At 32.8% G+C, this 18726-nt stretch overlaps 2 protein-coding genes across 2 annotated transcripts; both read right to left on the bottom strand.

Moving 5' to 3' along the window:
* Nucleotides 1-6882: 6882 nt before the first annotated feature.
* Nucleotides 6883-7608, bottom strand: LOC125827744 (uncharacterized). Its single transcript, XM_049507068.1, has 3 exons — nucleotides 7447-7608; nucleotides 7242-7307; nucleotides 6883-7159 (listed from the first exon to the last, which is right to left on the bottom strand). The coding sequence occupies exons 1-3, from the start codon at nucleotides 7606-7608 to the stop codon at nucleotides 7106-7108; spliced, it is 282 nt and encodes a 93-aa protein (XP_049363025.1). The 3' UTR covers nucleotides 6883-7105.
* A 2315-nt stretch (nucleotides 7609-9923) lies between these two features.
* On the bottom strand, nucleotides 9924-13254 carry LOC125827859 (3-hydroxy-3-methylglutaryl-coenzyme A reductase 1-like). The gene is made up of 4 exons (XM_049507204.1): nucleotides 12265-13254; nucleotides 11332-11513; nucleotides 10727-11073; nucleotides 9924-10575 (listed from the first exon to the last, which is right to left on the bottom strand). Exons 1-4 carry the CDS (start codon nucleotides 13233-13235, stop codon nucleotides 10333-10335), a joined length of 1743 nt encoding a protein of 580 aa, XP_049363161.1. The 5' UTR covers nucleotides 13236-13254; the 3' UTR covers nucleotides 9924-10332.
* Between the last annotated feature and the right edge of the window lie 5472 nt (nucleotides 13255-18726).

Raw genomic sequence — 18726 nt, forward strand, 5'->3', positions numbered from 1 at the left:
ATGTGTGTGTTTTTTTCTTCTTTTAATTTTGGCTTTTATCATGTGATGCGACTTGCGAGTGAGTATTAATTCTTCCCGGCCGTAGCACATAAATCTCACTATTTGATTAATAATAATGAATGAGTAATAAATAAAAGAAGAGAAGAAATGAAGTTGGCAGTTTGTTTGTGCGTGAAGTGAATGGGCTCTGTGTGTGTGTGTGGTGGCAGCATGACACGTATGAAGCAGACAGACAGAAGCCACGTGCGGTCAAAGTAGGCGACCATGTGACGTGGTGTCAGCTGTTATACCCACGTGGATTTTGTCGGTACTTGTTCTTTACTCGAAACTATACATACAACCCCGCACCCTTTCCTTTTTCTTTACTCCACTCCACTTATTATAAATAAAAAACGTTTTCATATAACTTAACTGAAAATACATCATATATATACACAAAGAAAGAAAGAATGTGTTGAAGCTTTGATAACATTTTATAGGTTTAGTTAGTTATTCGATCTTCAGTTAATAATTAATGAGATGGATGGATGGATGGATGGATATGTAAGTAGTCGGATTCTTCTATAACAAAAAAAGGAAAGGTACTAAGTACTAACTAAATGGGAAAATTAATGTCCCAGGGCCAGGGGGGATCAAATGAATGGATAGGGTCTTCTCTTACATCTCCAAAAAAAGGCAATAACATATAAACCAGAAAAGAAGTATACTACTCCAATTAGTACTACGTACTTGAGGATGGGGATGGGAGTGGGGGTCCCTTATTATTATTACTTAGGTAAACATGAAATGGGAATGATGCATGCACATAATTTGAAACATATGGGGTGCCCTCCATTCCCATTATATATACTAGGTCCCTCTCTTACCATTTACCTCGCTTTTTCAGGTTTAAACTAACAAATTTTCATTTCTATAGTTTTTAAATATTTAAATTTATTTTTATTAAAAAAAAAATTATATTGGAACTAAGAGGGTATTACAGTCAAAATGCAATAAAAGAAGACACAAGTAAACACGCCAACCCCAAGAGGTATGGGTTTGACAATGACTTTCCTTTCAACCTAAAATCATAATAAGAGGTTTTTCCTTTTTTTTAATTATATCTCCAACATGTTCTTTTTATATATATAAAAATCTAATCAGCCAAACATATAAAATTACTTTTAATATTGAATAATAGTGAAAGTCAAACAAAAAACCTTTATCTATGCTATAAAATAATACTGCATGTAATCATCTTATTTAAAATTTTAAAGGATTAAGATGATACATTTTTATTTATTTAATTATATATTTTTTTATTGCCAATTATTTTTTTTAAAAAAAAACATGTAACTCTGCTCGTCTTTGGAGATTCAATTCGTGGCTTTGTAGGCGAACCTGAAATTATGACAAACGTCTTTATATATGTCACAAAGTATATTGGCTTAGGTAATATGATATAAAATTCTCAAACTTTTTATATGCGTTTTGAACATTTATTTGAGTTGAAGTGAGAAAAAGTAATATTTGAAGTTGAAATTACGAAAGCTGATATGCTCCTCATGAAACGAATTGTACGGTTTATTTTATTTTGTTTTCAGGAGAACAAAAGGATATTATTATTAATGATTATAAAAGAATAAATCAGAAGTAACAATTTACAATATTATTAATGCATATATAGAAAGACGACAAGTAGTCTTTTAATAAAGTATATACTAAATAATAGAGTGATGATATATGTTTGGTATATATCCACTTTAGTTAGATTATATATTTAAACAAAAAAGTTGGGAGTAGGATATGCTTATATATATGTGTAGTGACTAGTGCCTCTTGTTTATAAAATGGACTTATTTGAGTTCCAAGCCAATCACGAAACACTCAAACTTGTTCTTTTCTCACTTAGAAAATGCCTATAAAATAAAGTAATGTTACTACTAATAAGAAATGTATATTAGGCCTTCACCAACTATAATAGCTTAGGCAATCACAGATTGCCATTTCACTCAATATAGTATAATATATATATAGTTATAATAATGTTAATTATATTAAACTGTGGAATCGCCGCACACTTTTAATTTATCTGGATATATTTTTAAAGCTTATCTTATTTAATTATCTCTTCAAGCAATCACGTCCACCTCTTTTTTTTCAGACCTCTGTAAAAGTAATAGAAGCTCTTTTTTTATTTGTTAAAAGCGTATTAGGAAGGAAGCCACTAAGTCAAATATATATATATACCTTAAAAGGATAGTATATATTACATGCTAAATGGTATAATCGTTAAGAATAGTATGTTCTTTTTCAAAAACTTGACCAAATAAGCTATAATTAATTCTTGTCACAAATAAAAGGTATTGTTTATTACATGCTATAATTAAACATTAAAGTACATTGATTTTGTTTCAACTTTTTTAATTTAAAAAAAAATAAACACCTATATATGGAGTAATAATATACAATATATTCTGGATCAACCAAATAAATCCTTATTCTGGGGCGTAAAGAAAATCTATAGTATGGCACTGTTGGGAAATTACCAAATAAGATGATATGACAGCAATATATATTATGTAATTGGGAAGTGACGTTAGCTAGCTAAGAAGAAAAGAATTAATGCCCTTAAACATTCTCAATATAAAATTTAAAAAGGTGCACTTAATAATTTAATAATATCGTAGAAGTTAGATGCTCCTCTCCTGTATAATTTTGTTTCTTTGTCGGCTTGTTTTCTCAAATATTTATTCCTCTCCTTTTACCTTTTTCTCCATCATAGTAAAGTAATTAGTAGTAAAATTTAGGTTATTCTTCTTTCCTATAGAAGCATGTTTTAGGTGATATATATATTTCCATTAACATAATACTATTGGACATCAGCTTCCATTATTATTTGCTTTACATCTACACAACTTATTCTTTCAATTGTTATTATAGGTTTAAGTTTAAGATCGATCCTTATGACCTAGGATTCCATTTTATCATCAATTCAATCTCCAATCCCTATATATATACTTATATGTCTCGTATATCAATCATATTTCATCCGTTGAAATAGTCATGTCAATCTCACAAGTCCTCCAAGAAAACTTTAATTCAAACTAGTTTGCAGTTTCTAGATCATACGGACTTAGCTAAACTAGCATTGATCCAAGAAATTATACATTTTTTTAAAAAGACAATTTTGGTGAATTATGACGTCTTAATATTACATCCAACTATCCATCTCATTTTGTAAACTTCAATCATTACGTACAACTATGGATATAAATTAAATGTTTAGAAACAAACATAACTAAATTAACCATTTAAAATGATATATGTCACACACAACCATCCTAGCTTTGAACAAAATTTGTGACAACTTGTATTGATTTCTTTCATACAAAGATCTGGCGCGTCAACATTTACTGAGAGAGAGAGAGAGAGATACTCGCTCTTTTCTTGTGGCACGCCTTACTTAGCATGAGCTCAATGCACTAGGCTTCCCTTTCTTTTTTTTGGACTGTTTAATTAGGACGATGGGACCATGCACAAGTCAAGATGTAACCCAAATTAGAGATGTGATAATGGCACAAGCATTAATCAGATGCACAAAAGGTCAAAGTTAGATATATATATATATATATATATATATATATATAATGCGAATCTACTCATTCACTCACCTAACTGCATCAAAATTCAAAATGATTATTATCTGTTTCTTCACCCTTTTTTTCTCCAGTGTAGCTCACCTTAATTAATTGTGGTTAGCTAATTCCAGTTGTCTAATCATTCTCTCTGCATTTCCTTCAAAATTAACCATTCTGGCATAACCAGGTAATTATTGTTTACCTTTGTAACTTCTTGACCAACAACGGCTTTATGCAAAATGTGAGAGGAGACATTAATAGAACAAACTAAACATGTATTAAGCTGACATTTCCCAATCTAGCTACTAATCAGAAACAATTTTAAGCTCAAACAGTGAAACACGAAAATATAACAAATAGAAACTCAGAACAAAAAGAGCATGAAATTCCAATCTCCATAAACCAAAGGTCCACGCTTCCTCGTACAACAGGGAGTATTAATAGTTCCCACGAAAGTACTTTTGTCCTATATGGAGAATTGGACCAGATAGAACATTCAAATCAAGTTCTAGCAGAGACTGAATCATAATATACTAATCTAACATATCATCAAAAAATATGGTCCCAACATCCAAATTCTAAGGAAAGATTATTGGGTTAAGAGAGAACAAGGAAAACCAAAGAGCAGATGTCAAAAATTTAGAGAGTCTAAAGGAAGCTATGACCAACAATTCGGGAAAACACAGAGAGCATGATTTGGCTCAAAGACAATAAACCCAATCTATCACCACCATAAACACAACATATAAGCATGTTCTTCTATCTTTGACTTCAGATATCTTCTGCAGGATTGCAAAGTAGTTCCCACCAAAAACGGCCAACAATTTCATATCAGCAAAGTGCAGGACCAGCATTCAGCAAGAATGGCCTGTCCATTATATATCTATTGTTCTCTATGACTATTAGTGATAAGCTATTTGAAGCAAGCAGAAAGAACTATGCAATTAAGAAAATCACTGAGATTCTCATTACCATAAAGTTTTTCTTTAAAAAAAAACAAACAAAAGTATACAGGCTTTCACTCTTTGTTGAGTGTAGATTTCAAGACTCTATAAAAGCTTTTTGCAATATGGACAAGCTTTATGAAGCAACTCTATGCCAACAAAGATGGTAAACTCTAGCTCAATATTAAGAAACACACAACCACCTAACATTCATATTTCACAGGAATGATTCATTATGGAGAACCCAGAACAATACCTCGTCAGTATCACAATCGATATGGATGGTGAACTGGCTGAAATCAGATAAGTTTAAGCAAAATTATAATAATGCCACCATCGTACGCTGTCCTTTCTTCTCCATTGCACATTTTCCTATTTCTTGCTTTGTCTTAGACAGTGTGACAACATCATGGTTTCGACAATTTATTCAAACATCAAATTTGATTTACTGTCAATGGCAGAACTAATTGGCTAAGTAGGCATAAACGACGTGTAGCTCTCTTTTCAGCCAAGTCTGGCTACCTCGGTATCTAAAGAGTACTTGTCCTCTCTCCATTCCTTTAACTTGGGAGTTTAAGACATTCCTTTTCCACCATGATTTTATCATCTTCTTTTTCTGATATTTTAAATGCCAACTTATATGATTGCAATATCTTTTATTCTCCCTCCGTCCCAATTTATGCAGCACACATTCCTTTTTAGTTTCTCCAACAAGAATAACATCTTTCTATATTTAAAACAATTTAACTTTAGATTTACTATTTTACCTTAATGAAATGATTTATAGTCACTTGTTTTAGATCACAAGTTTCAAAACGCTCTAATTTTTGTTATACTCCATGCCAAGTCAAACAATGTCACATGGAGGGAATAATTCTCTAGCTTTATATTTGGAAAAAGAAAACTAATCAATTACTGCCTAAACTAGACCAACTTAATCAGTTTTACCCACAACACCGAATTAGGTGATTCTTTTTTCCGATGCAGGTAGTATTACTCTACGTAATAGAATCACTGGGTATGATTACACAATTTTCGGTTGAAAGAAGCACTGATGCACATAAATCCAATCTTATAAGGAAACTTCTTATGAAAATGTTTGGATGGATTTGACTTAACATAAATGGCTGAGCACAACCCCAGAGCTTCAAAGAGAATGATACAAAAATTTGTTAAGGATAGCATTCAAGTCATTCACGTTGATAAAATAACAAAGTGGAAGTAGAGAATGAAGGAGTAAATGTACGCAAAGAAATTCTAAGATAAATACATACAGAACCAGCCTGCACTCCATTAAAGTCATGTAGGATCAAAAAGGGTACATAATTTTCCAGCATCAAACCAGTCAACACTTTGAAATAAATAAGTTGGGATAGTTTCCTAAACCAGTCAAAACTTTGAAATATATCAGAAGTAAAACAGTAAATCAAAACCTAAACATCTCAATACTATGGTGATATCAAGATAAACTAAGAACGTTGAGGTCTAAGGTTGACATACCTCAGAAGTAACTAGAGGAAAATATTACAGGTACCCTTTATTGAAGTGTGTGATCGTCTCTCCAAAAGTTTAAGTTGTTAGAAAGAACCCAAATCTATTTACATAATTATGTCTCAACATACCCTTTCACGTGCAGTCTGAGTATTTTTCATGGGCCAAGCACATGGAATTTATTTTTGATAATGGGTGATGATGAGATTGAACATACGACCTCTACTTGCCTCTAATAACATGTTGAAGTGTCTAGCCATCTCATTTAAAAGTTCAAAATGTTAGACACCGTCCGCCTTTATTTACTTAAATAATTATATCCCAACATCCTTCATAATTTATCTACATAAGATGTCAAATTTTAAGCATATGTATGGTATAAGCAGAAGTGATACACTTCTAGCACTAGTCCAATAAAATGAACATGAATCCTACTACTAATAATACTTCTTAAGCAAATAAAATGTAGATATTTATTTAGATTTTTACCCTACAAGTATACGGTTCATTATCCATCAAATATATTGGCTGTTAATAGGAACTCTTGAAGAGAAAAGGCTTTGACTTCACTAAATCTCAACTAAAGCTGCCCCTCCCTACATTATGGGAAATTGAAATTGGAAATTCAAAATAGCAAGATTCTTGAAATTTGATGACCGTTAATACAAAATCCTTATGGAGTAATTAACACAAGAATAGAAGCTAGTCGAACCAATACATATAAACTTTGAGCAATGAACAAAAATGTTCATGTAGCTAAGATAAAGGGAAATAAAACTATCATGTTGATAAACCAGTATAATGCTATTCAAGAACCTCACCTTGAAAACAAAAAACAAAATACATGCTACATTATATCCACAAAAACTTAAAGCTTACAAGATTTTCTTTTCTAGGTATAGATAATTATTTGCCCCCATAAAAAAATGAGTTCAGAAGTATAATTATATAAGCTCCCTATACGCCAATGAGCAGCAGTAACTCCATAAGGATTTACAATTCCCTGAGCATTCATTATGCAAGCTAACTTACAGAATGGCATGGAATTCTCTATTCTTCAGCCCTTTTAGCTTTGTTCTTGTTACCGTATATCAATCCAGTTTCCTGCCAAAATTCATGAAATGGATAAGACCAATACTGAATACAGCACAGACAACCGTTGATGGAAATCAAAAGGGCACAGTACCTGCGGATCAGGAATGGGTTTTCGCTTCTCAACATAACGATAAGCATCTGATGCAGCCGCCTTTTCCTGTCACCCAAAAATTAAAGAAAAAAATACTACTTGTAAATTGCCCGAATTAAAGTAGACAGACTATTCATAAAACTAAGGGCTTATCAATTGATTGACTTGTAAATACACAAAAGAGAAATTGATAATTGAGAAATACCTGTTGCTGTCTCTTGAGTTCCTGAGATGGCTTGACCCAGAGAAAGTAAGCTAAAGTACCGGCGACAACCCAAGATGCCAAATTGCTTCCACCCCTTAAACCTCCGGTTAAGTTTCCGACAAAGGATCTAACATTACCTGCCGATTTCCTCCAACTGGCCATTCCAATTCCTTAACAAAAATCAGTTTGGAGCAGCAGCTCATGCAGAAATTTATGGAATCAATCCACAGTTGAATGTCTCTGGTGAATTGGGTTTAACTTAACGGCCCATCGAGTAACGGGCTCAATTGGTTTGGATTTCTGCCTAGCCTGCTCCATCATCATAAATAACCAAGCTATACTTCAGCTTCAGCCCAAATTAAATCAACCTGAAAGCCCATTCCATCAGTTTGAGTGTTTGACCAGCAACAAAAGGTCAATTTCATGGCTACTTTTTTTGGATATCTATATTTAGTAGGGGTGTACATTCGGTTTTTCGGTTTGGTTTTACACTATTCGGTTTGAATTTTTGGTTTTTGGTTTTGTAAAAGTGTAATCCAATCTGATTCAAAATAAATTTGGTTTGATTTGGTTTCCTCTATTCAATTATTCGATTATGTCAATAATTAATAACATATATAACCAAAGTAATAATATTTAGAGAGAGAAAATCCAAAATAGTCTATTATTTTTGGGTTAAGATTCAAAATCATTCTTGAGTTTTCATATAGAGTAGTAATATATAGTCCCTCATGTCTGCAATATTGGTGCACTTTTGGTCCTCTCCCAAACTTTTGTCTATTTATTAACATCGATTTTGTCTACAATTTTAAGTATGGAATGCTCAATCGTCTTTTTGTATATTTAATAGAGATAATAACTTCATGTGAGAAGAAGAACACCTTGTTTTGTTTGGTAGAAATATTATGACATCTAAACTAAGAACACATTAACATATGACATTGCAAGAAAAAAAAATTATATTATTACATGTGAAAACGATGTAATGAACCTCTCGATTTTAATTGCAATAATATTTCTACCAAACAGAACAAGGTGGTCTTCTTTACTTTTTCTCCATGTGAGAAATGGAGAATAAGACGTGAAAATAAAAAGGATCAAATTAGTGAGGGATAAGTGGTAAATATAAAACGATAATAAGAATATTTTATCTTTAAAACGTAATTTTCTGCTTCTGTTTTTTGAAAGAAAATAAAAAACTTTCTCCCAAACAATCCATAATAATTATAATAGATATTCCAGTTGCCTAACAAAAGTTAGTAGGCTGTATTTTCACGTTACTAATTCATCTAATGTCCTTTTCCTTTTTCTAAAATAAGGTGGAGGGATTCAAGCAAATTGTTATTTGTATGAAAATATGATGATTAATCCGCGGCTCCGTCCAGAGATTATTGTTAATTAATTAAGAGAACTAATTAGATTTAACAACTATCTACAACAATCTAAAGGACACGTAATTAATTAATTGTAATCCATGAACTTTGAATTTAAATTATACAACTGTACAAAAAGAAGGTGTGTGTCACGTTGGCCCCATAAGGGACAATGATATGTTCAAAAGATTTAGTAGTTACTAGTATGTTGTATACGAGTAATCAAATCTTGAAATAAAAATTATTGGGTAGAGCACAATATTTTGTACTTAATCACGATACTCTTGGACGGATTTAAACCACCGTAGTAGATTTGGTCGTACCTGCTAACTTCAATAGCTCTAATTTTATTGTTATTATATCTTAGATGACGATGCTGATGATGATACAGCACAACATGAGCAGTTGGAATTGGTAAAAACGAAAAACTTTGGTTCCACCAATGAATGTTCGCTCCAACAAAGCAACATTGGGTCCAACACCACATGTTTGTATTATTGTCAATTATTCTTTTTCGTTTTAATTTATTTGTCATGTTTCAATTTGATAAAAAATTTAAGAAAGTAAAAAAATAATTAAATTGTAGTTTTCAATATATCACGTAGAAAGTTAAATTCTTTTTTAAATAGACTAAAAAGGATGATAAAATAGAAAAAAATATTGATTGAAAAAGATGACAGACTAACAGATCAGAAAAGGGGCCATAGTGCTTGAACCTTCGTAGTGACACTATGATACAATGATCTATGAATTAATTTGATATAAATATTGAGTCTTTCGAATAAATCATTAACAAAGTGGAAAGAAGCAAATATCATTACGTGCATTGAACGTAGATAATGTTGGACCACTCATTTTTAGTGGGTCGGGTCCCCCTCAGGTAGGCCTTTTGCCAAACCAATGTTTAGTCAGTTGGCTCTTTGTTCCCAAATGAATATAATTCCACTTGCCTAATCACATATAGTACCAAATCAAAACTTAGCGCTCCCATTAACACAACATATGTTCGTAAATTACAAATTTTAAGCAGTACGTTCACGCTCTAAATTTCATCAAGCACCCCTCATTTGATGTCTATTCACAAGGATCAGAATAGACTACGAATACTTTAAGTCTAATGTATTGAATGAAACTGACAAAATCCTTCACTTGGTACTTACACATAACAAAACTGTACAATGAAATAATAACAAATACCAAAACTTCAGAACATCCCAAAAACAACAATACACCAATGCTGGAAATTTAGACTAAATACAGACCAAAGGGGTGACAAGCAAGATTGGGGTAACAAAATGCAACTTGAATAATGCTTTAGCGGGGACGTTGAAGTAGAGTCAAACCATGTTAGCTTTGTCTACCCTGACCTCACATGGCTTGCAAAAAGTTACAGCGAAGCAGATGTGCACTGCTTGCTCCATCCCCTCCCTACCTCAGTTTCAACTTTAACTTCTTGTCTCCTAGCACATATTTCAAATTGACTTGCAAGGAACTTGCTAATAGTTTCAAGATTTTATGAGGTAACTGTGCTCATATCCCTGATTGATCTGTTATATTTCATGTGGCTTTTAACAAGTTGGCCAGATGCAATGGCAGACATCAGTGACAGCTCCCCAGCCAATACAGAACCGGCCACTATGGCTGCCAGGAGCCTTGAGTTGGATGCAGGGGATTCTCTGCATGCACCCTTAACACCGAGCAGATTCAGGCATGCCGATTGAGAAGCAAGTTGAGTCCCACCACCAACAGTACCAACCTAGACAAACCATGCTTGTTTGTCAGAATAAATATTGCATCCCAAGTAACAAAGAAATTTTTGCAGTACACAGATTTATCACATATAAAGTGTGACTTGTCACCATATTATAGCTATCAAAGTCAAATATAAACTATAGAATGAAAATTACCTCAATGCACGGCATGGTGACGGATATGTGAAGATCCTTCCCATCATTGATAGCCTCCATCATGGTAATGCAATGAGAACTCTCTATATTTTGTGCGGGATCCTGCCCAGTGGCTATGAAAATGGCAGAGACGATATTGGCAGCATGGGCATTAAACCCACCGAGAGCTCCAGCAATAGCAGAGCCGGTAAGATTCTTGATCATGTTCAGCTCTACAAGAGCAGATACAGAAGTTTTCAATACTTTCTCTACTACTTCACCAGAAATCATTGCTTCACATACAACTGACTTTCCACGCCCTTGAATCCAGTTCACAGCAGCAGGCTTCTTATCAGAACAGAAATTCCCTGCAACATGAGACAAGTAGCAGTCAGTAGAGATGCAAGAGCTTCATGAATGATTACGACAAATACAACGGCTGGCAAATAACCTTCTGTCAGAGTTCACCTAGATACATCTAGGAGCTTAATTTAGAAGCACTTGTTAAATTTTGGCACCTCAAAGCAAGAAATTTGACCTTTTGGGTTTGTGTTAATTTAGAAGCACTTGTTAAATTAGTATTAATTGCAACAAGCCATCATTGGATAAAAGTTACAATAGCTCACCTGATATACCACCTACTTCCATGTCTGGGAACTCATCCTGAAGAAACTCGAGAACGTTCTGAACACCCTTTGATACCATGTTCATTCCCATGGCATCCCCTGTGCCACAGCTGAACCTGATGTAAAGATTTCTCCCTGCAAGTGAGCACTGGATCTTCTGGAGCCTGGCAAATCTGCTCGATCTGCATCCAAATAGGAAGAATATGGAAAGTCAAGAATCTAAAAGATGAACAAGAGAATATTATAACTACTACTAACCCTCAATCTTACAGGGATCTGTATATGAACCATCATTATCCCTGCTGCTCCATTTAGACTCATTTCATTTCAATATTGATTAGATTAGGGGTTTTCTAACTCTAGAGGTTCTCTACATTTCATTCAAATCGCTGAACATACTAAGACTCCGAGTAAATACTGGATATTAGTGCAAGTATGCTAAGCATACCAACTCTTGGCCATTTTCAAAATGGATAAAATATTGCTCCCTACTAGTTGGTTTTGCTCATATGAATCTCTTGCTTTTATTGAATTCTATTTTTCGCCAAGTTTGGCATATATTCTAACAACTTATTGAGCAGTGAAGATCTAAAAAAATCAAGTTCATGAAAAAACAATGCAGAATTAATGAACTGAAGAGTGTATACAGTAAAGCTAATATCTCATTTCTGAATAAAAAAAGTCATATTTGCCTAACAGTTATCTGATGTTGATTTAACACCAACATAATCAATAATTATAAATATTGTATTTTTTTTTTAACAGCAAGCTGCCAGGAATCTGAAGCTAATGGGGGTAAATACAGCAGTTTTCAGATAAGAAGAACAAAAAATACAACATTTTTATGGACTAAGAAAGTGACAAGATAAATTTAAAATCTGATATAGAAAGTAACGTTGGAGGAATTAAAATTTTCTGTGGAAAAGGACTTACTTGTTGAAAACCACGGCTAAGGTATCAAAATTAGCAGGTTCCTCCAAGAAGAAGAGTAATTCCGACGCCCTGCTGGCCGTCGGGAACTTCACAACGGGGGCCCTGGTCATGCCGTCCCTGAAAAGAACGCTAGTAGCTCCGCCAGAGGCATAGATAGCTTTACAACCTCTGTTAGTACTGGCAACTAAACACCCTTCTGTAGTTGCCATGGGGACGGAATATTCACATCCGTTAAGCAACAAAGGTCCAGCTATCCCGACTGGAATTTGAACGTACCCTATGGGCATCTCACAGCACTGGCCTAAAATGGACTCGTAATCAAAACCATCAAGAGGCAAACCAGCTAGAGACCTACCCGTTAGCCTCTGAACCGCTTCGCGCCGAATGGAAGCAGCTCGGTGACAATCCCCGAGCCGAGATTCGAGGGAATAAGAAGGAATATCACCAGAAACAACAGATTTGACAAGGTCTTCATCGTCTTGAGAGGGAAGAGGTGCGGGAGGATCCATGAATCTAGATACAGAAGTGGAAATGGATGAATTGAGACAAGGAGCAGGGCGGTGATCTTGGTTAAGAAGGAAGCGAGTTTCGTCTTCGTCTTCAATATCCCAGGCGTCGTGAGATGCACGTGCAATAAATGACTGTACGAAATCAATGCCAAAAAAACCGAGGAGGTAAATGAAAGAGGCAATGAGAGAGAGAATGGCAGCGAGTTCGGAGAGAGTGACGACGTGGAGAGGGGTGGAGCTGCGGATCTTATCACGCCAGCGATAGAGAAGGTAATAAGCAACGGAGAAGAAGAGAGTGAAGAAAATGGCGTTGGTTAGGTAGAGAGGGAGAGGAAGAGCATCGGAAGCTTTAGGGGCAGGGGAAGGAGATCGACGAATGGCGGCGGAAGAAGGTTTTTGAGGTTGTTTTAGAAGATGGTGATTCCGGTGAGAGGGCTTGGGAGGTCTCCGACGGAGATCCATTCCGGCAGAAAAGAGAAGAAAAGCAAAAAGAAAATTGAAAAGTGGGGAACGGAGGAGCGATGTATTCGGGGAAATTGGAGAGAAGTTATAGTAATGGAGGGAGGGAGGGATAGTAGGGACAGGTAACAGCTGAGAGTATATGCCTGGCACTTCGTTGGGCGCTTTTTTCTACTCTAAACTTTCTCCTAATTACTTTATTAGTAATTTAATCAAATTATATTTATGTCTATCAATTTTTGTAGTAATATTTTATAGTATTGGGTTCTTAATGGGATGGCAATTCGAAATAAATTAATTAGAGACCATGATATTGTATACTTATTTCCTTACTTAACTAAACAAGTATTGTCAGAATTAGAATGTGGCTGTTGTCTTTTGCGTTGGTAAATACAGTACCTAATTTGACATTACATATTATTTCATTTGTCTCATTTACCTCATTATATTCGATCGGATATGTATGTATAATATATACAAGAATAATTTGAATTTCTCTTTCTTAAATAGTTAGGGTACATTGAATTTACTTTGTTGTTACAAAATTGGGTTATATATATTTATTTATCTTTGTTGACTAATCACTCACCATTTTTAACATGAATACGAAGAAAAATGAGGCGTAATTTTGACTTTAAACTATGCAAAATAATTTAGATTTACTGTTATTTTGCTCACCTATGCCACATGTCTATATGAATCATCATCATAGTAATAAGTTATTTGTTGAATATTTTGTAATATATAGAGATCTTAAATTGAATAGACACATTTGTTTGAGAAAGAACATTACTCTTATGAATAGTCATATGTTCTTAAAAAGAATATGAACTTTATGAAAAGTCATCTGTTCATGAAAAAACATGACTCTTATGAAGAGTGATCTCTTAAGTTCTATAAATATAAAGATTCTCTAGAAGTAGTCTCAGGAAAATCTGTATGTATACCATCCTTGAAGAGAAAGAGAATTGTTTGTATTTGCCCAAATATGTATATGGGCAATATCTCTTTTAAAAAAGTGATTACATGTCTCAAAGCTATCGTCTTCTTCAATTATATTTCCTACTATTTTTTTTCCTAACAATTTTAAAGAGATATTGGTTTGAAGTAGGTAAACAAGACAAGATCCTTGAATTCTTGAGGAAGTGGGGCAGTAAGAAAAAATTTATTTGAGTGATTTAAAGTATGATTCTAAGGCAGCAAGTCATATGACAAAAGTGAGTCAACAATGAATCACGAAGGAAATGACATATATCGGGTTCTGCTATCTTAACTTCTCTTATTATTTATTTTTGAAATTTTTTATAAATAATTTTTCAAAAGCGTTAGGATAAATAATTCACTTGTTATGATCTTGAAATGCATTTTAAATAAGTCTAGGAATATCATATTTGGTATGCTTATTATAAATTTGTTATTTGGGACAAAAAAATAATCTATTATGGCATAATTGTGTTGCATAAAGATCAAGTGAATTTTATTTTCTAGTTATGAGATTATATATGAATTCTTTATTTTGATGGATAATATCTATACTTGAAAGTTATAAAAATAATTTGAAATTAAGAGAAAGGGAAAATGCATAAGTACCCCCCTAGCCTATGCCCGAAACGAAATCCCTGAGACACACCTAACCTTTACTAAGGTCCTATTACCCCCCCCCCCCCGAACATATTTTATATATAATTTTCTACCCCTTTTCGATCTACGTGGCACTATTCTTGAAAAAATTGTCAACACGTGCTGGGCCCACAAGATAGTGCCACGTAGGCCGACAAGGGGTAGAAAATTATATATAAAATAAGTTCGGGGAGGTAATAGGACCTTAGTAAAGGTTAGGTATATCTCTGAGATTTCGAGCATAGATTGGGGGGGTACTTATGCATTTTCCCTAAGAGAAATGATAATTTTATTAGATTATTTTGTGTTCATTAAAGGTTGAAGACTTTGTCTTCTTATTAAATGCTCATGTGTTATGGTATTGCAATCTTATAAACTTGACAACAAGGTGATCTACTAATGTTAATTAGATGTGCACACAAGTTATGAAAAGAACATTTGAAACATTTAGGGATCGTTTACTAGGCAGCATTAGAAGAAATAGTGCGTGTATTATGTATGGTATTGTTTAGTACTGTGTTTGATAGAAATTTGGGCCTATGTATGAATTAGTTATACATCCTACATGGTATTATATGATGTATTACTAATACTTCAATACTATATGAAATATATAAAAGTTGAATTATATACATTTGAGTTTGTCATAGTATAAGAAGCTCGTTATAAAATTGAGAAAATGGTCAAATGACCCCCCAATCTATTAGTCAATTCTCGACTATACACTTATACTTTATGGGGGTCCTATTAACCCCCTAGACATTTTAAAAGTGGAATATATTGCCCCTTAAAAGGTCACACCCAGATTTGTGGTAAGTGGTGAGGCTGCACGCGCGATGCCACGTAAATATATTGTATTTTTTTTAATTAAAATATTATTATTCTACTTTTTTATTCTATTTCCCTTTTAAATTTGTTTTCTTTTCTATTTCAGCCCATTCTTCTTTTCTTTGACTACAAATTTTCTGCCATTAAAGTGGAAATTCCAAGTTTCATTTCTAAAACCTCAAAAAAATTAGTTTCTTAATCTTTGCTTGAATTATTTTCACAGAAGTTCTCAATTTTTTTATACAAGCCAATCTTGAATATCTAGGTTTGGTATTTAATGGGTGTTCTCCGATACGAATATTGTCGGAGTTTGGGAAGCTAAAAAATGAAGTATATTTGAATGAGATATGAATTTGATTGGTAAAATCCTTGAAAGTTTACGAATTTTCAAAGCCGTAAACATATTGATTTGGTTCACAACAATTTAAAAGGAGAAAATCTTCAGGGTTGTTCATGTTAAAGAATTTGATGTTGATATACTTGTATAGTAATCACTAATCAACTTTCAGATCTGATTTGAATCTGGGTTTCTTCAATTTTGTGTGTTGTTATACTTGAGTATAAAAATTTAGCTGTAAAAGATACTAATTTTGACTTTGATGCTTTGTTATTTATTTACTCAACTGAGTTTCCTCAATATTGTTTAATTTTGTGTTTTTGTGCTTCAACTTATGAACACTTAGCTACGCAAAAGTGTTGATTTTTAATTTGATCTCGTATTCTCCTAATTTTTTCAAGTGAAGTCAATTTCTTTTGAAAAAAGAAGAAGAAAGGAGATAGCGTTAGTAGTAACTATTATTAACAGTGAGGTGATTTCATACTTTTTTCAGACAACTTAAATCAGACGGAGTGTTGAAGAGATAGAGAAAGAAGAGAAAGAAAATAAAATGGAAAAGATAAATAAATAAATAAAAAGTAGCATACATAAATTTTAAAAAAAATCAGAAAATTAATATGAAAAAGAAAAATAAGAAAGTTTGCATCTGAGTCTCTTTGAGAAAGTGAATTACACTTTCTTTACCAACTCAGCATTAGGGAGTAAATAATTCTACTAGAAATAGTTTAAGGGAATAATAGGACCCTCCTAAAATATAAGTGTGTAGTTGAGAATCTACTAATAGAATTGAGGGTCATTTGGCCATTTTCTCTTATAAAATTTGTTATGGATAATGCAAGAAGATTGATAATGAAGTTGAGTCGATGGAGTTTTAATAAAAGTAAAAGTTTAGCTTGTTAATTTAGTTGATCATCGTTTAAATTTATGGTGTTTAGTCAATAAGGACAAATATAACTCATTGATAAAGATAAAGATGGATTTGGTCTTAATTATTAACTAAAGATACATTTTAATTATTTCGCGAAGTGTTAAAGAATTTTTTTGACCCAATTTGACATGTAAGCAAGTATGGGAGCTTATAAATTATATTATATATTTAAATGGATAGCAATGAGAGATTTGCATATTCTTTTTTCTAACATTAAGCGGGTATCACCAAGTCATATATATTTTAGAGAAAATTTGAGAAATAACAAATGTAATAGACATAATAATATTTGATAGCTATAGTTTCGATAATTATGCTCTATAGCAATAATTATGTTTGCTATGGAGCTTGTTATTTGTATATTTTGCTTGCTCATTTGTATTTTGGATTGCGAATATACAAATATGGTAATTATGTACAAATTCTGTATTCATACATTTAGGAATTTTCAGAACTCTGTTTGTATATTTCGCTTGCCAATATACAAACAGGGTAATTTATTTGAATATTTCATAAACTGTATACAAATAGCTAGGCTAAACATATATACAAATTCTGAATTTATACAATTAGTAATCAAATTATACAAAATTTTGATTTATACAATCATACAAACTATTCAAAATTAAACAAATAGCAAGATTTAAAGAAACTATGACTGCAAATAACAATTTTCTAAAACAACGTAGCTATAGTTTTTAATATCATTTAAATATTTGCTATACAATTTTCCCTATATTTTATTAGGGATTTGTTTGATTTATATGCTTAGTTACGCAATTTTTTTTATAGAATTGATGTGGCCGTGATTAAAGATATAAGAATGATATAAATAAAATAATAATAAAAGAATTGTTAGGTAGAGATTAATTTTTTTTAAACCTTTTATCTTTAATTACTTTCATTCCATGTATTTTTATCTTACATTCAATTTCACATAAAATAATATATAGAATTCCACCTAAGTTAATATTTAACAATTCCAACCAAAAAGGGATTATTTTGTTTTTGTTGAAAGGGAGAAAGTATATATAGTTATTCTTTTCGTATGTTGCGATTTAGTAAGAAGCAATAAATGACACAACCAATATTGTAATTAAGTTTCTCACAAAATGGAAAGAAAAAATAATTCTTCTAGAGTATAAAACAAATTAAAGAAAAGTTAATTGGCGGTTGTTTGGCGAATTCTATTTTCATATTAAACATTGTTTTGACTTGTAAACCTACACGGAAAAGGATATATAGTTAATGGGCTAATCTCTCTATATAATATAAAGACGTTGCAAATAAGCTTTTCATTGTTTTAGTAAACTAATAGAGTAATAGTGAACAACTCACCAGTTCTAATGGACACAACCATAATTAGAAAGTCGCATTCAATTTCCGTGGAGAATAGAAGCGTCGTGACAATATTGTATATGTTCGCCTTCAACTCATCCAGGTTCATTCCGTTGCCACGGGTCATTATCATATGCGGCAATGGGCAATCACCAATTCACACATTAGGTATAAAGGTGAATTGGTAAAGAATGCATGCACGCACTTGATTCGCCCTTCATCACATGATAATCAAAGACGTACACTCAATTTTCACCCTAGCTAAGTCTAGTAGGTTCTCCATACTATCTAAGGCCCAACATTCAGAGTTGTAATAATTTCACATTCAGCAGATACAATTCATGTGCTTGTAATTGATCAACTAGTTTTTTGGTTTATTTCACTACTTTTGGATGTTCAAATATGGCAATTTCCAATTACATACATCTGATTAATTCTATTCA

This window comes from Solanum verrucosum, unplaced genomic scaffold, assembly GCF_900185275.1.
Source record: "Solanum verrucosum unplaced genomic scaffold, falcon-dt-bn FXZP01000064.1, whole genome shotgun sequence".
Taxonomy (NCBI): domain Eukaryota; kingdom Viridiplantae; phylum Streptophyta; class Magnoliopsida; order Solanales; family Solanaceae; genus Solanum; species Solanum verrucosum.